Genomic DNA, 22,584 nt, shown 5'->3' on the forward strand with positions numbered 1-22,584 from the left:
AAGGCCAGCTGTGGGTGTCGCTGAGGGGCACATGCACGGACAGTTGTCTTCCTGTTTTATGCTTTGTGTTTCTTGCTCTTTGCACCCTTTCCGCTGCAGATGCGCTGAGCTGACTCAGGACCCCCAAGGCCGGCCCATGGAGCTGAGGAGGTTATTAGCCTGGCCAAGGGATATACCCTAATCTGGCTGCCTCTTAGGTGTCAAGAATAAACTGGCACCCTAGATGGGTGTGTTTTCATCATGCCCCAGGCTGAATAGACTTTATTAAGCAACAACCCCAGAGGCAGCCCTGACCAGAAATAGCTTCAGGTGGGTACTTGACTTGATGGTCCATAGCAGTGACTTCGGTATGTTTGTCCCTACAATAGGGCCTGCTGCTGCCAAACCAGACTTGATCTCCAAACTGGAACGTAGAGCTGCGCCCTGGATCAAGGACCCTGACGGGCCAAAGTCGGGGAAAGGTCGTCCTCCGGGTGAGTCTAGACCTACTGAGTTCTGAAGGGCACGTCCAGGGGCCAAGTAGCTACAGCAAGTCACACAGTGTTAGTTTAGACATACTTGTCCTGAACATATTGTGCAGCAGGCCTGTGCTAGGCTCTGGGTAGACAAAGATGAGTAAGAAATGAATCCTGCCCTCAGAGTGTAGAGAGCCTGGGAAACTGGGACACATGGAAAAATAATATCCTTTGATGAGCAGAAGTGCCAGAGGGACCTGTGGTAGAGCTGATGGGAGGAGGGGCGTGGTAGACTGGTTCTGAGGAACCATAGGCCTGGGAGCCTCTCCCCGCTTCCGCCTTCCTCCTGTTAGTGACAACACTGTTGGTCTGTGAGAATTTGTTGTTCTGCATATCTCAGTCAATAACTTATTAGCTGGTAGCTACTGTGTCGACTTCTGTACCTCCATTCTTTCCAAGGCTCATTAGAAGACTTATGGATGTTTAACCTCATTTCTTTGTGGGCCTCGCAAGAAAATTAAAGCCACTTGTTTATGCAGTAGCATCTATGGCCAAGGTGGTTAATTAAGCTTATTAGCAGCTGATGTCACATGATCCCAGGGTAGCCGTGTGGATAGGGAGGGGGAGACTGGCTAAAGGACCCACAAGGATTGGCAAACAACTCATGGGAAGCCAGACCGACTTTCATAGATTATAATGGGGAAGGGTTTAAATAGAAGCCAGTAATGATTTCTAGAAAGGTGGATCACATTCCTCTTCTCTGCTTTGCATATGGGGTACTTATTGAATTGGGGTGTCTTAGCTGGTAGGAGACTGCACAGTTCTGGGCAGCAAAATCAAGCACAGTTTGATTTTCTCCAAAGGGAAAAAGAAGATGGTGGCCATAAGAGAGGCAGACACACAAGGCTCAGCTATAGCATCTGCATTGCTTCCAGCTCCTTCTGTGGAGACATGTACCTCCTACTGCAATTCCAGCCTTTCTGAAGTAGAAGTAGATGGACCTAGGAAAATCAAGAGGACTTACAGACCCCGTTCAATTCAGAGGTCCTGGTTCGGGCAGTTCCCGTGGTTAGTAATTGACCCAAATGAGACCAAGCTCTTCTGCTCAGCTTGCAAAGAAAGACCTAGTCTCCATGACAAATCGTCCCGGTTAGTCCGAGGTTACACGGGGCCTTTCAAAGTGGAGACTTTAAAATACCATGAAGTCAGCAAAGCACACAAGCTCTGTGTCAACACTGTCCAAATCAAGGAAGACGCCCCTCAGGCTGCCCTTGTTCCAGAAATCTCCAATGACTTGATGGCGAACATGGAACACTTTTTCAATGCCGCCTACTCAATCGCATACCACTCAAGGCCCCTTAATGACTTTGAGAAGATCCTGCAGCTCCTCCAAAGCACTGGGACCATGATTTTGGGCAAGTACCGAAATCGCACCGCATGCACTCAGTTCATCAAATACATCTCTGAGACGCTGAAGAAAGAGATCCTCGAGGATGTCCGGAACTCCCCTTGTGTGAGCGTGCTGTTGGACAGCTCCACAGACACCGCCGACCAGTCCTGCGTGGGGATTTATATCCGCTACTTTAAGGAGATGGAGGTGAAAGAGTCTTACATCACTTTGGCCCCTCTCTACAGTGAGACAGTGGATGGATACTTTGAGACCATCATCTCTGCCCTGGATGAACTGGACATCCCTTTCCGGAAGCCTGGTTGGGTGGTGGGCCTGGGAACTGATGGCTCACCCATGTTGAGCTGCAGAGGAGGCCTTGTCGAAAAATTCCAGGAGGTCATCCCCCAGCTGCTGCCTGTTGATTGTGTAGCCCACCGGCTGCACCTGGCTGTGGTAGATGCTTGTGGGGGCATCGATCTGGTAAAGAAGTGTGACCGGCACATCCGAACCGTCTTCAAGTTCTATCAGTCCTCAAACAAGAGGCTGAATGAGCTGCAGGAAGGCGCGGCTCCCCTGGAGCAGGAAATCATCCGCCTGAAGGACCTGAATGCCATCAGGTGGGTGGCCAGCAAGAGACGCACATTGAATGCACTGATCGTGAGCTGGCCTGCCCTGGCTAGGCACCTCCACAGTGTGGCGGAAGCTGGGGGCCAAATCGGGCACAGGGCCAAAGGCATGCTGAAGCTGATGAAGAGCTTCCATTTTGTCAAGTTCTGCCACTTCCTTTTGGACTTCCTGAGCATCTATAGGCCTTTGTCTGAGGTGTGCCAGAAAGAGATTGTGCTGATTACAGAGGTGAACTCCACACTGGGACGGGCCTATGTAGCGCTGGAGACCCTCCGTCACCAGGCAGGCCCCAAAGAGGAAGAGTTCAATGCCAGCTTCAAGGATGGGCGGCTCCATGGCATCTTCTTGGACAGAATGGAGATGGCAGAACAGCGGTTCCAGGCAGACAGGGAAAGAATGATCCTGACAGGGATCGAGTACCTTCAGCAAAGGTTTGACACAGACCGTCCCCCGCAGCTCAAGAACATGGAGGTGTTTGACACCATGGCCTGGCCAAGTGGGATTGAACTTGCCAGTTTTGGGAATGATGATATTCTTGCCCTTGCCAGATATTTTGAGCTCTCACTGCCCCCAGGATACAGTGAGGAAGCACTCCTGGAGGAGTGGCTGGGCCTGAAGGCCATCGCCAAGAACCTCCCGTTCTCCATGCTGTGTAAGAACGCCTTGGCCCAGCGCTACCGCTTCCCCTTACTGAGCAGGCTCGTGGCTGTGGTAGTCTGTGTGCCTGTCTCCACCTCCTGCTGTGAGCGGGGATTCAGTGCCATGAACCGGATCAGGACTGATGAGAGGACCAAGCTCTCCAATGAGGTGATCAACATGCTCATGATGACAGCAGTGAATGGTGTGGCAGTCACAGAGTACGACCCCCAGCCTGCCATCCAACACTGGTACCTGACCTCCTCAGGCCGGCGTTTCAGCCATGTCTACACCTGTGCCCAGGTGCCACCCCGCTCCCATGCAAGTAAGTACACGGGCAGAGTTCCTAGAGATGAGAAAACAGGGAAGGGAATCTTATCTTCCCAATGCCATGTGGACCTCAAATCTGGTAGAGTCTGATAAAGTCGGCCATCACAGTAGGTTTGGTCTAAGTTATCATTGAGTTTCTGTCGTGTACTAGACCAGTGAGCGCTCAAGACATGACACTACCCTCAAGGAGCTTGTGATCCAGCTAGAGAGGCAAGACACACACACTGCAGGCAGCAAGGCATAGTGCTAAGAGCATGAATTTCTGGAACTAGTCTGCCCAGGTTCAAATTCTAACTCTGCTGCTAACTAGCATGTGACCTTGGGCAAGTTAATCTATTTGTGCTTTGGTTTTCCAGCTGTAAAGTGAATTAATACATGTAAAGAGGTTAGGACAATGTCTGGCAAGTAGTACCAATGGCCCTGTTTAAAGGTTAAGACTACTGCTGGGAATAACCAGAGGACTGGACCGGTCCGGGCAGTGACGTTGTGTTCTGAGCGGGGCTGTGTAGACTCCATTTGGAGAGGGAAGAGGTCAGCGCAGGTCAGAGGGGCTGTGAAGGAGGTGCTCCGTGGAGAAGGGTGGGGCCTGTCAGGAGAGGAGTCGTGAGGAGTAGGCCTCACTACCCAGGAGGGCTGGGGTGGGGCCTAGCTTGAGGGGGAAGTTATACCATACAAGAGGGCAGGTTACTGAAAGTCTTAGCAAGAAATTTTCCTCTTTTCAAGTAGTCGCTGAAAACAGAGAACCAGAGAGGTCCTCTGGGCTATTCACGTTTACTTGACAGTGACAGAGCCATGATTCTTATCTCTTGCCGTCTTCTATAGCTGGTCCCCTTCCTCTTGCCTCCGCTCTCATTCTTTACCTCTGAGTTTGTGGTCTTCCACAGTGGACTAGGTCCCAGGGTTGACAGAGGCTCTGTAGGAAGCAGGCTGGCCCTGGACCTGTAGCTGGGCAGCAGGGGAGGGGCCCAGGGTAGAAGCAGAGAGAAGAAAAAAGACAGGCAGAGCCCAGATGGGGGGCCAAGACAGGGACTCTTCACCCAAGCATTTGTGGGTGCATTGTTGTCCGTGTCCAGCCCTGAGGGGGTGAAAGAGAGAAAGGTGGGATCAGGTGTGCCTTTTGCAGGTTATTCTTCTCTTGGGGACAGTAGGACCAGTACCTCTGAAGCCAAGAGAGAACATTACCAGATTTTACGTGACAAAGCCCTCCTTCCCAGGCAGGGTTCCTCAACCTCAGCACTAGTGACATTTGGGGCCAGATAACTCTCTGTTGTGGGGCCCATCCTGTGCGTTGTTGGACCTTTAGCAGCATGCCTGGTCCTTGCCCATTACATCCCCACTGGTTACCAGTAGCACCCTCCCAGTTGTACCAACACAATGTCTCCAGATGTTGCCAAATGTCCCCTGGGGGGCAAAATCAGCCCAGTGAGATCCGCTGTCTTGGGGTGAAGGAATAGCAGAGTGGGACTAGGTCAGGCCTGCAGAGAGCAGTCCTGTCCTGCCGCCAGTCTCTTCTGCCGTGGTTTTTTCACCGAACATACCCTGGGGCAAGGTTGGACAGGGGAGGGCATTACCATCTCATCTGTTTCCCCTCCGTCTGATTGTGCGTTCTCCTTCCTCCAGCACGAGGGGTGGGGCTCAGGAAGGAGAAGATGGGAGCACTCTATCTGGAGGAGGCTGTGACCCAGGAGCCACCCATTCCGCCCTACAGGGAACCGGTGGAGATCCTGAAGGACTGCATCATGGACCCTCCCGACAGACTCCTGTACCCCCACACCGGCCAAGAGGCCCCCGAGCTGTCCTGATTGAGAGCTCATGTGGGAGCAGGAATCCTAGAGGTTGCCTTGGAGACCCTGTGCTGCCCTGCCCCTTGTGATCACGGTGACAGCGCTCTGCAGATTCTAGGCTGCCCTGGAATCTTCGTTTGGTGGGGACTCTCTAAGCACCAGGAAGTGGACAGTGACAAGATCGTTAAGCCCACATCCCAGAGAGGCAGAGTAATCAGGAGGCACACCACCTGTTACCAAGGCCCCTCTCTAAGCAGGGCAGTGACCTCACAGCGCTTAAATATGCAGAAAGGGGCTTAGCTCAAGTTCATTTTTAAGGTGCTTCAGGAAATAATCCCATCACATGGGAGATTTCACCCCATGTTCTGGTGGCAAGAGGACTTTTCTGAAGTGGGGCCAACTGTTGGGGATAGGGGCTTAAAGGAGCACGCCAGCCCCCTGGACAGTTGGGGGCATTCCAGGAAGGCTGCCCACAGCCTCAGGCACATGGGGAAGGCACTCGGTGAGGGGCAGAGGATGACCAGGCTCTAGGGACAGCTGGCCTGGCTCTGGGATCTGTCACCCTGGCTCCATGGCAGAAGCTGGGAAGCCTTGGCTTCATATGGGAGACTCGCACCAGGGAATTTCTCTACCTCTTCCCGGGGCCTTCCTTTAGGATGAGGCAAGCCAAGACCCTTTGCACAGAGCACTCGAGAACGGTTCTCCCGCTGCAGCTTGGGACGGTGGAGGAAAGTGTTTCCCTGGAGGGAGCCTGATGCCTCCTGCCGGTCCAGTGCTCATGTGTGACCTGCATCAGGCTGAGCCCGGCTTCTGAGGAGTGGCAGGGCCAAGCCAGTGCTTGGGAGGCTTGGGATCTGGCCCCTCTCTGCCGCAGGCAGTGGTTCAACCATGATTATCCCTTCCTCTTTTCTGCACCTCAGTTTCCCTCTCCATGAAGTGGCAGCAGAGAATCCAAATGCCTGCTGGCTCCCAGCCTGCCATAGAGCTGATGAGTGACAGTGCCACCAGCTCCCAAAGGACAGACCTCGGGCTGCGCAGAGTGACTTCGCTGCCTTCAGCCATTGTCCTTGTCCCTTGCCATGACGTCCTTATTGTGGGAAAAGGTGCTCTCTAAACGTGCCGTCAGCGTGCTGGTCTAGGCCACTCTTCCCCCATTGCCTGAGAACCAGGAGGGGTGCTTGTTAATATGCTCCATCCCAGACCTGCTTCATCAGATCCATGGGCCTGGGGGGTGGGAGCTCGGGGTCTGGCTGTTTTCAGCAAGGTCCCCCAGGAACTTCATGGACAAGCTTGAGAACCTCTAGGTTGAGAACCTGGAGGCACAGAAGGGTGTCCCGCTCGCCCTCGCCCCATCTGTCCTGCCACCCTGAAGTAAAGCACTTTGCCTTCCAGGGCAGCTTCGTTTTGGTAGCCCCAGGCTGCCTCTCTGGCTGGGGAGGATGTCGTGTCTGGGTCCTGCCTTCCTAAGCTCGATGGGAACAAGGGGAGCTTAGAGGGAAGGGCTCCTTTGCCGGCCTTTCACCTGCTTTAGACAGGCAGGAAGTGGTGCTCTGTCCATCCTGGCCTTGCTGCCCGGCTCCAGGCTGGGTCCCTGCTCTGTGCTGCGAGTCCTAGCTGTCCGGCCCTCAACCAGCAGCCTCTCCACTTCCCATTCCTAGAAGGTGCTGGGGGTCCCTGACCCTGAGATGCTGGTATCGAGTGTCTCATGAGGGCAGACCCCCTGCTTCCCAGTGCTTCTGGCTCTCCCTCCTCGCACCCCACCCTAAGCACTTAGCCTCAGCACATTGCTTTCCTGTTTTCTTTAGCTTCGAGCCAGGAATTCTGTTCTCTCTCTCTGCCTTTGAACCTGTGGAACTCTCTCTCTTCCAGCCTGTGCTCTGGGGTCTGAGGTGGACCTCGGGCCCTTGGAGCTAGAGCCCTGGCAGTGCTGCTCTGGCAGTGGTCAGGATGGAGCCCCGGCCTCCCGCCCCATTCACATAAGTTTCTGTGGTGTTCAGGAGTCTGCCTGAGGCCAGGTGCTGTGGGTGTGAATTGGTGGGATGGAAGAGAACAGGGCCCTTTAAGGTGAGGGTAGCCCCCACCCTATTATAGGGATTTTAAATTGAGGTGACTTTGTGGCACGCACCCTCCTCATGCCATCTTCCATCCTTTCAGAATCCTCAGAGCAAGAGGCTAGTCCTGTGAGCGACTCTGTGTGTGAGTCCACACGCACAACTCCCTGTGCGGGCCTAGGCACTGAGGGGAGGCCAGGTGGGGATGCACCTGCCTCTCCACATCTGTGCTCTGCAGAAGCCTCCAAGGCTGGCTTGTGAGAAAGTTGGGCCCACGGAGGGGGGCCACGGAAAATGCTGTTTATCACAGAGATTTGCACAACCCACGTTTCTCAAGGGCGCAGGCATGCTCTGGCTCTCCTTTGTTAGGGGATGGCAGACGCTTTTGTGGGGTCCCCAGGGCTGACACCTGGTGAGTGCCTTACAGGAGGCCTGTGGCCCAGGCTGACCTCTGTTTCTGGAGACTCCTGCTTCATTTCAGGCCCCAGGGCCTAGAGATCCCATTGTGGGAGAGGCTCGCTATTTTTGCCTCACAAGAAAGCCAGCTGAAAGGCATTGGGAATAGAAGAGCAAGCCCTCTGTCCTTGGCCAGAACCCTGGCCCTGCCTCTACCCTCCTTCCCTACCCGTAATCTTTATCGCATCTCCGTGTCCGCATCCTGGCATTTCGCACACACACACCCAGCCCTTGACCGGTGCCCAGAGGGTCTGACACTGCATAACCAGCATTTGACAGTTTGATTTCAGTAGCCATAAAGACCAGTGGGCAGGAGGAACCTCAGCTCGCCTCCCAGCCAGAGGGGTCAGAGAGTCAACCTACTCCCGACCTTCTCCTTCTCTCTCAAGCCCGAGTTGAACTCCTACGGTGCTAAGTATTTAGAAGTACCGTGTGAAGGTTGGCCAGTTCCCTCATCCAGGTGGCTGTCAGCCAAGGACACGCCCAGTGATTGGCCCCAGGATGTCCTCTCTTCCTCTGGTTTCAAAGATGTGCAAATAAGTTTAAAAAAAACCATGTTTGATTCTCAACCTTTTGTTACCTGAATAAAGCAGAGTTTATTTCGACACACGCCTCTGTCCTATAAGACCCCTAAGCCAGAACCGGGAAATGGCAGAAGCTGTCTAAGCTAACCAGATCTGGCTCCTCGCAAAGCTCGCCCCACAACCCCAAGGGACGCGCTGATGCGCCTGCGCGAGTCGGGCCCGGCCGAGCGCGCTCCCCTGGGCGGCCGGGCGCGCGTCTGGGCGGCTCGGTCCCGCTGCGCATGCTCGGTGCCCACCGCCCGGCCGGCCCCGCGCGCTGCGGAGCATCTGCGCCTCGGCCCTGCAGCCCGGCCTGGGCATCGCGCGCCCGGCCATGACGGCGCACTCCTTCGCCCTCCCGGTCATCATCTTCACCACGTTCTGGGGCCTCATAGGCATCGCCGGGCCCTGGTTCGTGCCGAAAGGACCCAACCGCGGGTAAGGGATGCTCGCGGGCCCGGCCTCCCTGCGGCCCCTCCCCTGCGCTGCCGCGAGCGCTGGCCCGAGGCCCGCCTGGCGCCCCCTCCTCCTCCGAGGTTTGCGCTGCGCCGCCTTCAGCCGGGCACCAGGCAGGTGGTCGGGGCCAAGGGGCAGAGACGGTCGTGCTTTAGAAAGGTGGAGAGCCGACTGACACGGGGGACAGTTAAGGGCCACCCACCTCCAGCCAGTAAAGGCTAGCCAGCCGCTGGTGCATTTTGTTCGCTCCTCACCAGCTGTGACCTTGAGCGAGTGTCAACCCTGCAAGCCTCAGTTTCTTCATAGGTTAAAATGGGGGGGAGGAGGATGGTGATACCTGCCTTTTTAAGGCTACTGTGAGGATTCCACGAAATAATGCATATAAAACTCTTAACGGTGCGTGGCACATCTTAGGTATTGAACGACTGTTAGCCAGTATCACTGTTTTTTGAAGGTCCCCAACAGATTCCTGTAGGTGTTGCTCCGTTTACGAGTTTCTGCTTGGTGTTATCCTCTGTTGTAAGAGCCCTCTCTCCTTGCTTACGAGTTCCTCGAGGTTGGAGATTGTCCTTTTCTCCTCTGCAGACTCCGGGGCCCAGTGTGGGACTGGCCCACGGTGCTTAGTAATGTTGGCAAAATGAATTAAGTGCTGATTTCTCTGCTGTCACCTGGAAGTGCTTTAGATCCGAGGTCATGGATTCGATGTAGCTTTGGCTGGAGACTGCTTGGACATATAGGTGTTGCCTCTGTTCTTCAAGAGCTGCAGGGCTGAGGGGCCCACAGCTTTGTTCTGTGAATCATTTTTGTGTCTCACCTCTACTGCAAACCTTGGTGAGGTCTTTCTTCAGTCTAACTGAAGTCTCTCCTGCTGCATTCCAGGCTTCTGTCTCTAGTCTGCTTTGAGTGAACACAAAGTAGCTAGTCTGGGCTCTCTCTATAACCACTCCCCCTGCCTCAGGGGAGCTCTCAGTCTCCTTGCTTCTTGTGCCGTCTTTTGGTCTTATGATTTCCTTCCCCTTGCCCAGTGAATTTTGAGTTGCAGAGACCCCTCCACGGTGGGCTGCCACAAATGTAGCTGTGCCGTGTCTTTTCCCAGCGTGGCTACGCTAAGATGGAGTAACAGTGGGTGATGGGGAAGGGAGATGAAGGGAAGGATTCAAAACGTAACTTGGATGTGGTCACGTCGCCCTCCCCATGAGGTGACACTTAGCATTTTTATGTCCCATCTTGCAATTCTTACCCTGAGTAGAACTCAGCCTCCTGTGTTCAGGTGGCATCAGGAAGGCCAATGGGAAAAGGGCCGACACCGGGAGCTCTTTCTCTGGCCCTCGCGGGGCCTTCTGAGGGCACCGGTTCCGTCCGTCCTGACCTGACGTCCTCTTGCATTGCAGAGTGATCATCACCATGCTGGTAGCCACCGCCGTGTGCTGTTACCTCTTGTAAGTACCGCTCTCCCAGCTCAAGAGCAGCCGGTGCCTTTGTCCTCCTGCCGCCCTCTCCCTAGCCCTGCTCCCCTCTGTCCGAGTGGTGACAGATTCAGCTCTTGGAAGGCGGAGTCTGTAAGTCACGTTTAGGAGGCAGTTTGGAATGGCGACCAGGGCAATGGGCTAGAAGTCGTGAACTCTGATTCTGGTTCTAAATGTGTCCCCTGGACAAGCTTTGTCCTAGTAACAAACAATGAAACTTGTTAAAAAATAACAATGACTCTTAGATGTTAGCTTAAATACCTGGGGACGTACCGGCTTTCAGAATTCTCCCCGGACAGAGCATCTCTAAGGCCCTTTCTCGATGCTGCGTCTTGGTCCTTCGGGGCCTGGCAGAGTGTCCTCATCTGTCCCGGGGAGGGTCTCAGAGGGGCTGGGGTTTGATGGCTCAGAGACCAGGACATAGAGGATGGTGGCTGGGAATGTGGGGAGACGGAGTATACACAGGATGTGGGAGGATTACCAACAACAGATCCACCGTGGGCAGGGGAAAGCAGGCTGCAAAGGAGAGGCACACGGGCAGAAAGGGGCGACATAGGAAAACGCCACACCTAGGAATTATATCTATGAAACATAGACCCGGATCCTGCTGATGATAAGCAGCCCGTGATTTCTGACAGCTTTCTGGGGGTCAGGCACATGACTGGCTGCTGCAGGAGATTCACAGGTGAAAGGGCTGGATCCTTCCTGCGAAACCAGGCAGAGCTCCATCGTACGGTCATTTGAGGCGTGCAGGGTCGTGCACCTCCAGAGCCTTTGGGGTTCTGCTGCTGTGGGGCAAACACAGTCATGATGACGGGGCCTGACCCCCTGGCTGTGCAGCCCGCCCCTGGGGAGCTCAAGGCCTAACGGACAGGCCCTGTCCTGACCCCAGCAGGCCTGGGAGTGGAGCTCTCTGGTTGTCAGCTGCTTTCATCTTGGGGTAGTTCCTTCATCTTCCTCCTAAAAGGGGGTGATTCTGACATGCTTCCTGTCAGACCAGCCCTGTCCTGCTCCATGGTGCATACTAGGGGGGCCCAGACCAGAGATGTTTTAGGGCGCAGCTGGGAGTAGCTCCCAACCTGCGCCTGGAGGCTGTCTTACCTCTTCCCTTATCCCGGGGTCCAGCCCCAACTCAGGGATCTTCTACATCTAAAAAACACGAAATCAAACCCAACCCAAGCCCCACAAGCCCCAGACTGAGCCTGTGTGCCTGCTGGAGTGTGGGTGGCTCCCTGGAACACACCCTGTGGCTGCTGTGTTGGTCCTGTGACCAGGGCTCCTTCTGTGTCCCGGCTCACCCTCTCTGTGCTGTCCCTGGCAGCTGGCTCATCGCCATCCTGGCTCAGCTGAACCCCCTGTTTGGGCCACAGCTGAAGAATGAGACCATCTGGTACGTGCGCTTCCTGTGGGAGTGACAGCTGCGCTCCGGCCCCAGGTACTGGGGGACGGTGGGTGTGGGTGGGGAGGGCCTGGTGTGGAGGAAGAGAACGGGCGGAGCGTCAGAAGTTTGCGTTTGGATTCGGGCATTCATTTATTCAGCAAAAAATAAATAAACAGTTCTGGGCACCTACTCCCTACCTGCCTGGTGGTGTGCTGCCCCCGGGGATGGACAGAGACCAGGGTCCTCGCGGTGCTTCCACCAGGCCCAGCCGGGGTTATGGGTTTGCAGGCCATGGAGGAGGTGGGTGTGGATGCAGAATCTGTTCTGAGAGGCGAGGCCTGGGGTGTGGGGGCTGTGAGACTCTGTGTGGGGGCAGAGGGACCTAGAAGGACAGTTGAGGTAAACTGAGTGACCAGTGCAGAGGCTCTCCGGGGAGAGGGGGTATCCACAACAGGGATGTGACCTCTTATGTGATGTTCTTTGCAGGTGCCCCAGCTCTCTGGATGACCTTGGCTCGACTGACCCTGACAACCCTTCATCCCTGCCCCTACAGCTGTGTCCTGGTCCCCTGGTGCTCCCTCCCCCAGGGCCTGCCTGGTTCTGGGAAGTACCGCCTCCTTCAGCCAATTCAGGCCTCGGGAAGCCCCAAGCTCAGGGTCAGCCTGGAGCAGGCAATAGCCAGCCCTCAAACTCTCGCTGCCCCCTCCCAAGTAGATCCTGGCCAGGAGCTGACAAGGGTGGAGTCTGCCTTTTACAAATGGGGCAGCCCGTGGAAGGCCATGTGTCCCGTGGAGAAGGGGTATCCAGCCCAGGATGCTCTGAGCCTGGAGTGGGCTGGGCCAGAGAGGAAGTCCTGGGTGGGGAGTCAGGGACCCGTTATCATCAGCTCTGCCCCTGTCCTGCTGTGTGACCCCAGGAAGCGTCTCTGTCTCCATGGGCCGCCTCACCTGTGAGATGGAGAGGCTCCATCTGATCTGGATGTGTCAAAGGCCTTTTCCAGCTCTGGCGTGGAATTCGTCTTCTTTAATTTTCTGACACATTTAGATGTGGAATTTCTGAAAATGTGGAAGTAACGGAAAAATGTTCACACAAAAAAAGCAACATAGTAATTTGGGCCAAGATTGAAACCTCTATGTTTAGCATCCTTGATAGTCACTTAAATTGGCTTGCTTAGAAAGTCATATGTCCTCAGAATGTCCTCTTCCCCCTTCCTCCCCTACCTGGTTGCCTCCTGTGGCTAAGCTCCCTCCCCCATTCCCAGAGCCTCAGTCTGGGCACTGTAGGGGCCCCAGGAGGATGAAGAGAAGGGGATAGGCGAGATTTGGGTGGCACTGCGGGCACTGGGCCCACCCTGGCTCCAGAGGCCAGCACCACACCTGTCTTCTCCAGAGTGGACTGGAGATGGTGAGGGATGGAGGTGCACGTGGCCTGACCAAGGCTGGAGGCAAAATGTCGGGGTCAGACCAGAGGGAACCCAGGGACCCTCCAGCCCACCCCCTCATGCATCCCAGGAGAGCTGAGGCTGAGATCTTGGATGTTTGCCTACAGTCCCAGAGCTAATCTGGGTCCCTCATTCTGCCACATTGCCTCCTAGGGGAATAAGCCAATCTCACATATTTATTGACTGTATTTATTTGATTGGCATCCTTCCCTGTTAGTGGGTATAATCTTTGGAAGGGCAAGCGAATGTGATGCATCTCACCGGATTTCTTGGTTCTGGGCTTGGCCTGTTGCTCAGAGCTCAGGTTGGGGCCTCCCGTAGGCATCCCCCCAACCAGGCTCTTTTCCTGTCCTGACCTCTGTGGGCCTCCTGGAGTGGGATGCTGAGTGTAGCTTGTACTGAAGACCCGACCGTGTCAGGTGACTAGTGAGTGGTGGGAAGTTACTGTTTGGTGACGAAGACCTGGCTGAGGCCAAGTTCGCTTTGTTGCTCTACCCACCTGATACCCCTTTCCTCAGTGGGTGGGTTTGGGGCACAGGAAAGGGGACTGGCAGCTACTTGGAGCTGCAGCACTGGCAGGGGGACACTGAGAACCACATTTTCCTGAGACCTGAGGGAAAGTACAGCTGTGCTGGATTCTGTCCAGAGCCCGGCCTGGCAGGACGACAGAGAACTTGTTCAAGTGGAACTGTGACCACCACTCGTCTGTGCCCCGGGTTAGAGTGCATGGTTCCTGGGGCTGCAATAAAGTGGGTCCCCGACATCTCAACATCTCCAGAGCGTGGCCTGCCTCATTCCTGCATGCCCGAGGGCCCGAATCCACCTGCTCCTCATGGCTCCACCTGCTCCTCACCAGGCCTGGGTGAAAATAAGCTTCCTGCATGGGGCATGGGGAGGGAGCGAGCGGAGAAGCTAGCACTCCCAGGCCAGGGAGTATTGTAGCTCACGGGAGGAGTTGCAAGACTTTGGGGCTGGGGAGGAGCATAGAGGAGGAAGCAGGAGAAGTGAGGGCCCAGACCACTGAGGCCCTCAACTCCCACTGCAGCCTGGATGCCGGGGCCTCCGAGTGGAGAGGAGACGTCCACTGAGTGGTTGGACAGATGGGTGTGAATCTCAGGAGGAAGATGCGGCCTGAAGAGCTGAGAATCTTCAAACAATAATGACTTATCCCTGAGGCCTGGGGTTGGAGTGTGAATGGGAAAAGCCCGGACTAGAACCTGGGGAGTGCCAGCATTCGTGGGGTGGGCAGGTGAAGACAGCCCGTCGAGGATACGAGAGGCTGCCAAGGACACAGGAGGAGAGTGGGTGAGCATAATGTCATGAAGTCCCAAGGAAGTGATTCGAGAGGAGGGACTGGTTCCTTGAGAAGGAGGGCAGGGAAGGTGAGAAAGACAAGTGACAGCTTGAGGCGAACCCCTCAGACCCTCTGAAAAGCCTAGAGAGATGGAAGGGGGCGAAACAAGGAGGGGACCTTCTTGGGTCAGTTTTTCTGGGTCTCTGCAGGTCAGGCCCTGGGCCTGGGGAACGTACCCCATAAGGCTGCCCTGTACCTCCAGCCTCCAGCCCTGCAGCTGAAACTTAAACCAAGCCCAGCCTCCTGGGCCATCTGCTCCCCGAGCTGCATTCCCCCTTAGGGCCTGGGGTCTGGGGTGCTGAAGATCACTGGTCCAGGCTCAGGGTTGGGGGAGGGTGTCTCACAAATGGTTGCTTCTCCTTCTTCAGGTTCTGGGCTTCCCCAGTGTTGCACTGCCCCAGCTCCTCGTCAGACCGAGGCATGTGTGTGTCTGTCTCTGAATTCTCACTGAACCACCACGGTGGAGGCATCCTCAGTTCCTGGGGAGGGGGGGTCCAGGGGAGTGCCCCTGCTCTCTGGGCGTCCCCTGAGCAGCTCAGAGGGGGCGGCTCCTTCCCAGCATGGTGGCTGTGCTCCCCTCTTCCTTCCTTTCTTTCTGCCTGTGCAGCCCTATTGTGGTGAGAGGCTGAGAGCTTGGCTGCGCTGCACCCCCTCCCAGGTTCTGGTGCCCACCAGCTCTGTGAGGATTGCCTTCCTACGGAAGCTTCCGCCCCACACCCAAGGCAGGAACTGCAGGCTGAGCAGGATTTGTCAGAGATAAACACAGCTGGACATTCGTTAAAGCGATGAAATGGGGTTTTATTCTGTAACTACTGACAGTAGGGGAAATGTGAGCTCTGTCCAGTGGGTGCTGAGGTGACTGGTCCGTTTGAGGGAGAATGAGAGAGGAGGGAGAGGGGTGAGTGGGCCCAGGTAGACTCAGGAGAGTGAAAAACCGCAAGGGTTGGTCAGTGCCAGAGTGACTAGTCCAGCTGCGTCTCCACAGAGACAGGGGGACAGAGGCCCATCCTTCCTGATTCCATTTCAGAGGAAGGGCTTTTGGGTCCTTGAGAAAGACGTTCCTGGGTTGCAGGAGATACATACGTACATATCTCAAAGGGACAGAGGAAGGATTTGCAATTGTAAGCTTTTTAAAGTAAATGCTCTAAGAAAGGTCTGGGGGGTGGGGGGTGGGCAGGGTGTCAGAGGCCTATGGTCAAATATTGGCTAGAACAGACAGTAAGCTCTTGTGACAGCCCAGAGCTTTTTCAGATGGGAACTTAGCAGGCCTGGGTTGTCCCGGGGATGGGGCCTTAGGCTTCCAGAAGCCATGCTAGGTTGGTGGGCTCAGAATTTGGACGGACTTCTTATATGCCCAGAATTCTTGTAGTTTCAAGCAAGAAGCGCCGCCCCCCCCCACCACCACGTGGGAGACACATCAGTAAATGTTGGTCTCAGACACTCAGAGAACCTACATGAAGAAAAAGATCCCTAAAGACAGGCAGCGGCTGTGAGTAGGATCCCCCTGCACCATACCTACCGGAGACCGCCCTCGGGCGGGACCAGCCCATGAAGGCCAGAGGCTGCCAGGCTAAGCTGCACACACACAGGGCGGCCAGCAGAGGGCAGTGCCCCCATGCGGAATGCAATCCTCCAGGGGACCAGTTTATGCTGCCACTGGGGGTGCTTTGCGCTGATGTTGCGGGTCGTGGCCTTAGGCCATGGCTTTTAGTGGGGACAGGGACAATTCTACAGGCGATACCTTAGCCTGGATGAAATGTCCTTCAAGGATATTTAACAACAACCCTGACTAATTGAGCAGTTACCAGGTGCCAGGCACTGCTTGGGAAAGCTGAAGGGCAAAGAGCTAAAGTACCTTGCCAACCTGATGCTGCGCCCACGCCAGGCTTCCCAACAATCTTCTGAGACCTTCTCCCACCTCAGCGTTCCAATCCATAAGAGGGATGCTCATCGGCCTGGATTCTCAGTGGGGAGTGGGCGGTACCTACAGAGGGACACTGTTACTGCAGGGCACAGGCTCACCCCTCCTTAAGGAAGCCCTAAAACAAGGCCCTGGATGAGTTTTGGTTGCTCAATAGATACAGGATTGTTGGTAACAACGGGGATGTGAGGAACGGAGGTGAAATCGAGTGGGCCGGTTGGCGCTGCTCCTGATCAGCTCCATATCTATGTGCTGGAAGTGACCTTTGTTTGTAAACCTTGGGGTTTCCAGGAACAAAGTCAGTTGGCAGCCACCACAGTTTTGCTTGACTTGTAACACCAGACAAGTAAGGGCAGGTGACCAAAGTCTATGCTCACTCAGCCCACGCTCCGTGTTTGCACACCTGCCTGAGAATCTCTTGGAACAGAACAAACCCAGAGAATGCTGGGCCCAAAGCCACGTCTGTTAGGACAGACTCTCCAGAGGAACCCAGACTTTTCATAAGCGCTCCGGGTGGTTCTTAGGCCCGCACAGGTCTAGGGACCAGAGTTTTGTAATCATGCAGTGGTATTTTGAGGGTGGAATGTGGTCCACCTCTACTAGAATTACCTGGAATGCTTGAAAATGCAGATGCCTGGGCCCACTGCAAACCCTGCGGGATTAGAATGTCACAGATGCGACTCAGACTTTGCATTTTAAACAAGCTTCCCAAGGGTTCTTGTGCTACTGAAACCTCTAAGCAGGGTTTCCCAGCCTCGGCGCTATCGACAGTTTGGGCTGGATAATTCTTTGTTGGGGGCGAGGGGTGCTGTCCTGTGCATTGTAGGATGTTTAGAGCACCCCTGACCTCTACCCACCAGATGCCAGCAGATCCCTTCTTCCTGCTCCCAGTTGTGACAGCCACACACGTCTCCAGCCATTTTGAAATGCTCCCTCATGGGCCAAATCTGTCGCCCTCTCGCCCTGCTTTGGGAACCACCACTCTAGAATCTGGACCCTTCATGTGATTGATGAAATATAATCAGTTGCCCGACTCAGAGCCCCTGCAAAAGGAGGTTGGGAAACCTCGAGGGGGCTGGTATCCTGAGACTAGGGTGCCCGGTGAGCCTTTCCCGGCAGGACCTGGAGTTTCTGGCCTGGAGACCACGCCCTGGGGAGAAGGAAGCAATGGAGCTTTAGGGGGTGTCTGAGCAACTCTAATCCCAGCGGCGTGCGGTCCAGCAATAAGCTGGTGGCTCATCGGAGACGGGGAGAGGGAGGGGGCCCCGGAGAACCTTGAGCTCAGCCTGCGGGCATCTTCCCTGAAAGGGTCGGTGGGTATGGTTGGGATGGATATTCTCGGAAACCCCCCGCAGCTCCCTCAGCTCAGGACTAAGGGCCCTGAGGGCAGCAAGGCTTTTCCTCCCCACTGAAGAGGCCAGCCTTTGTTCCCTGCCAAAGACCTGGCAGACATCAGGCTGGCGATTCTTCTCACTGCCCTTTCTGTGTCTCAGGCAGCAGGAGCACTGGGCGCAGCAGAGGCTGCAGCCCTGATCAGCTGTGATACCATGTGCAGTGGCTGTGCCCTGGGTCTGCGGAGATTGATTGGGCAAACATAGTTTTCTCTTTTTTCTTTCTGCCCAGCCTTCCAGAAGCCATTCCCTTTGCCTGAGCAGCTCCGCTCAGCTCCGAGGTTGAGAGAGCAGGATCGAGAACTGGGCTGCTGGGTTCAAATTCCAGCCCCACCAATTATTAGTTGAGTGCAAGTTGCTTAGTCTTTCCGAGCTTCAGCTTTATTGCCGAGTTGCTATAGTAACAATAATAGTGCCTGCCTCATAGGGGTTGTGAACGTGAGCTGAGAGAGTAGAGGAAAGTGCCTGGCTCGTTGATAAATGCCCGCTAATCATCACATTATTTTTACATATTTACCCTTTAGTTCCAGGCCACACTTTATTCCGCCAGGATCTCAGCTTCCTTCGTCTTTTCTTGTTTCCATCACGGACACGATGCTGATCCACCTGTGGAAAAGGAAGTGGCGAGCACCCTGGGAGCTTTGATGTGTAGGACAGGTCCTGGGAATAAGGGCCACAAAAACACCTGGGGCCTGTTTAGTATCTGTGTTTCTGTTTTACGTCAAATGTCCTTAACATGATCTATACGTGTAATGTCCTCAATAAAAACACTAATGCTTTTGGGAGGGTGTAGGGAGAGAGAATGGGTAATGGAGCAGATATACTGATTCTGAAGTTCTCTGGGAAAAATAAACATGTAAGAAACAACCAGGAAATTTCTGAAGGAGGAGAGTATTGAGAGGGACACTCTCATGCCCAGATATTTAGAAGTCTTATAAAGTCACAATTTTCAGGGCTACAGAAATAAAAACAATGTTGCTGGCACATGAATAGACAGACAGAGCAATGGAAGAAAGTAAGAGTCCAGAAATAAACTCAAATTGATAAGCGTGGCAAATCAAATCTGCGAGGAAGGGTGAGTAAAGGCTCTGAACAGTGCTGGGACTTCTCCCTCTGCCAACAAAATAAGTGGCAGATGGATCAGAGATTTAACAAGTTTCCATGAAACTATAAATGTTCTAGAAGAAAACACAGGAGAATTTTAGAAGATTGTCTTATAATAGGGGAGGTCTAACTAAGAATGAAAAAAGAAACCCAGCAGTGGTGAAGATAAAGCTTGATAATTTAAACTACATTTAAACTTTCTGCACAATAAAAAGAAAAAGTTTAAAAAGGTAAATGATAAACAGGGGAAATGATTTGCAACTCATATGACAGACAGAGAGTTTGTTAACAAGATAAAAACAGCACCTCAAGTAAATGGGCAAAGGAGACAAGCAGGCACTTCACAAAAGAAGTAGAAATTACTTTTGAGCATGAAAAGATGCCTCACATCATTTATAATCAAGGAAAGCAAATTAAAACAACAGTGTAACCCCATCATTACCTATTATAGTAGCAAACATCAAACCGATAATAGGCTGCACTGGACAAGTCCATTGGTAGACACCATCAATGTCCCATGCATTTCCCTTTGCTCTCAACACTCCATGCACAGCAGCTGACTTCCAACTGCCAGCACCATCCTTATGTCCCATGCAGCAAGCTGGAAGTGCCATCAAGAAATTATTGCCATCAGGGCACTCTTCAACCAATGGCAGATGGGACTTGGTATGTAAATGCTCCCAGAGTTTCTCCAGCTCCAGTCGCCCACAGAGTAGCTGGCTTGCACTTCTGCCTTCACCATGAGAAATGCACGCCCTGGACAGCCTACTGTCCCCAGAGAAGAACCATGTGGAGCAGACTAATCACAAAATGACCTAGAGCCAAGTCTGGGCAAACCTAGGCTAGACTGGCGAGCCCCAGCAGAAGCAGGGTCATCTGAGCAAAAAATAAATCCTTCTTGTAAGTCACAGTTTCCAGGTGTTTTATTATGCAGCATTATGGTGGCATAGCTGACTGATACAATGTTATTACGTAGAGATTGTGATATACTTTTTATGTTTCTACTCCCTTATGGATGACACTTGCATAACTTCCAGGTCTTCCTCTTACAGATGAGGAGCACTGCTGTATTTATTTTTGTGCACAAGCACAGGAACTTCTCTAGGATGTGTATCTCCACAAGAAAGAGCTGAGTTGTGGATGACGTTTACTTTCAACATTACAAGACATCGCCAAATTGTTCTCCACAGTAATTGTTTCAATTTACACTCCTACCAACCTTATATGAATTCCTAGACTTCATTTGTTAGTCAGCATTTTTTAGTTTTTCAACCAGATAATGTGTGTGAAATGGTATCTTTTTTAAACTTGTGTTTCCCTAATAACTGGTGAGCTTGACTCTTCATCTGTTTATTGACCATTTGAGTTTCTCTTCTCTAATTTGCCTATCCGTATTGTTTGCCTGCTTTTCTATGAGCTTTTTTGCTTTTTCTTCTTGGTTTATAGAATTTCTTTATATATTTTACTACAAGTCCCTGTAATCATGAGCATCTAGAGCCAGGAAGAGAGGGAAGAAGACGGTGTGTGGTGAGAGCAGACAGCCCCATCTCTTCTACTGCTCTTCAAGATCATTGTTAAGAAAATAAAAAGCAAACCACAAATTAGGAGAAAATATTTGCAATACATATATCTGTCAAAGGATTTGTATCCTGAATATATAAAGAATTGAAGAAAATATAAATATATAAAGAATATAGAGAATTCGACAATAATACAAACCCAATTTTTTAAAGTGGGCAAATAATTTGAACCCACACTTTACAAAAGAAGACGTGCAAATGGCCAATAAGCACACAAAAACATAGTCAACATCATTAGTCATCTGGGAATGCAAATTAAAAACACAGTGAGATACCACCATAAGTGAATAGCTAAAATGAAAAAGACTGACAATACAAAGTGTTGACAAGGATTTGGAGCAACTTGAACATTGCTGTTAGGAATATAAAATGACATAAACACTTTGGAAAACAGTATGGCAGTTTCTTAAGAAGTTAAACATAATTTGCCATACAACCTACATACCCACTGCTATCTTACTTACCTAAGATAAATGAAAATGTATGTCTACACAAAGACTTTCACATGAACATTCACAGCAGCTTTATTTGAGATAGCCCCAAATTGGAAATAACCCAAATCAAGAGGGAGAGTGGGTAAACAAATTGTGCTGTATTCATATAATGGAATTCTACTCAGCATAATAAGGAAGGAGTACCTGATTCACACATCAACATGGATGAATCGCAAAAACATTGTGTTAAGCAAAAGAAGCCAGGCATATAAGAGTGCATACTGTAGAGCTCCATGTATATGAAGCACTAGAAAAAATGTAAATCTGATTTTTAATAACCGAAGGCATATTAGCAGTTACCTGAGGCCCGGGGTGAGAGAGTAACTGGGGAAAAAGCAAAAGGGATCTATTATTTTTGGGGGGATGGTGATAGAAATATCCTATATCTTGACTGTGGTGGTGGTTCTTCAGGTGAATAACTTTGTCAAAACTCATTGAAATGCACACTTAAAATTGCAACATTTATCGGATCTAAATAATGCCTTAAAAAAAACAGAGATGTATTCCTGCAGGGATAGACAATTAGCATAGAATAGAAAGACATCAGAACAGAATATAGAACTTAAAAATAGACACTGTGTGTATGGAAGGAAAGAGGGGGGCAGAACAAACCAGTGAGGAAATGGACTGTGGGAGCACTGGCTCTGTAAATGGGAAAAGGTGAGATTAATTCCTACCTCAGATCAGGCACAAAAGTAAAGTCCAGGCAGATTAAAGACCTAAAGCAAACATATACTCTTTCCAGTGTTTTTGCAGGTGTCTGAAATGTTTTTTGTGGTTTTCCAGATGTTTGAAGTATTTTATATTTAAAAACAAATTTTAAAATACATACAAGTCATGAAGTGGGCAAAGATTCTTTAAAAGGACACAAAAAGCACTAACGATAAAAGAAAGATTGACAAGTTGAACTTCATTGCATGGAACTTCTGTTCATCACAATACATGATTAAGAGAGGAAAAGGCAAGAGACAGACTGGGGGAGGATATTCACAATACGGAAAAACAAACAACCTAATTGTTTTAAAAACAGGAACATTGTTGAATGGGCTCTTCAAAAGTGGATATGCAGATAGCCAATAGATATGGAAAAGATGCCCAGTATGGAAGGAATTAAATATTATAAGAAAAAGATGTGGCACATTTACATGCTAATTCCTTGTCAGCATTAAAAATATTTTATTTCAGTTTTTGGTATAGTTAGTACATTCCTATGAAATAAAATAGAAAAGGTACAAATGAGTTTACAGTGCAAAGTCCCCGCTTTGACCCCTCAGCAACCTGGCTCCCTTCCAGAGTCTCTGAAGTCGCTGTTACAAGTTCTTGTTTATCTTTCCAGGGAAGTCCTACACATGTAGAAGCAAACACATCAAGGGATCATTTCTCCAAGAAGACATAAGAATCCTTAATGTGTATGTGCCTAACAACAAAGCGTCAATACATGAGAGGCAAAGACTGATCGAACTGCAAAGAGAAATAGATGCATCCACTATAATAGTTGGAGACTTCAACATCCCTTTATCAGAAATAAAAGCAAACACATACATTCTCACACATATAATACACACATACATTCTTTCCTTAAGGACATAAAAACCTACATTATTCTCTACCTTTTCTTTTTTTTGCAATTGATGATTTATCTTGAAAAATCAGCCCATATCAGGGGCTGGCCCTGTGGCCGAGTGGTTAAGTTCGTGCGCTCTC

General features: G+C 51.8%; 2 protein-coding genes across 4 annotated transcripts in view; both read left to right on the forward strand.

Annotated features, from left to right (window-relative positions):
• ZNF862 (zinc finger protein 862) overlaps positions 1–8,334 on the forward strand; it is a 34,148-nt gene extending 25,814 nt beyond the window's left edge. For all 3 annotated transcript variants that reach the window (XM_008541849.2, XM_070616718.1, XM_070616719.1), the window contains 3 exons: positions 369–473; positions 1,319–3,433; positions 5,059–8,334. In XM_008541849.2, the coding sequence (XP_008540071.2) occupies positions 369–473; positions 1,319–3,433; positions 5,059–5,240 (2,402 nt within the window). In that variant the 3' untranslated portion in view covers positions 5,241–8,334. The remainder of the gene's footprint in view (positions 1–368; positions 474–1,318; positions 3,434–5,058) is intronic.
• Positions 8,335–8,453: 119 nt separating this feature from the next.
• Positions 8,454–13,809, forward strand: ATP6V0E2 (ATPase H+ transporting V0 subunit e2). Its single transcript, XM_070616735.1, has 4 exons — positions 8,454–8,730; positions 10,140–10,187; positions 11,536–11,649; positions 12,082–13,809. The coding sequence occupies exons 1-3, from the start codon at positions 8,627–8,629 to the stop codon at positions 11,627–11,629; spliced, it is 246 nt and encodes an 81-aa protein (XP_070472836.1). The 5' UTR covers positions 8,454–8,626; the 3' UTR covers positions 11,630–11,649; positions 12,082–13,809.
• Positions 13,810–22,584: the final 8,775 nt, after the last annotated feature.

This window comes from Equus przewalskii, chromosome 4, assembly GCF_037783145.1.
Source record: "Equus przewalskii isolate Varuska chromosome 4, EquPr2, whole genome shotgun sequence".
Lineage (NCBI taxonomy): Eukaryota > Metazoa > Chordata > Mammalia > Perissodactyla > Equidae > Equus > Equus przewalskii.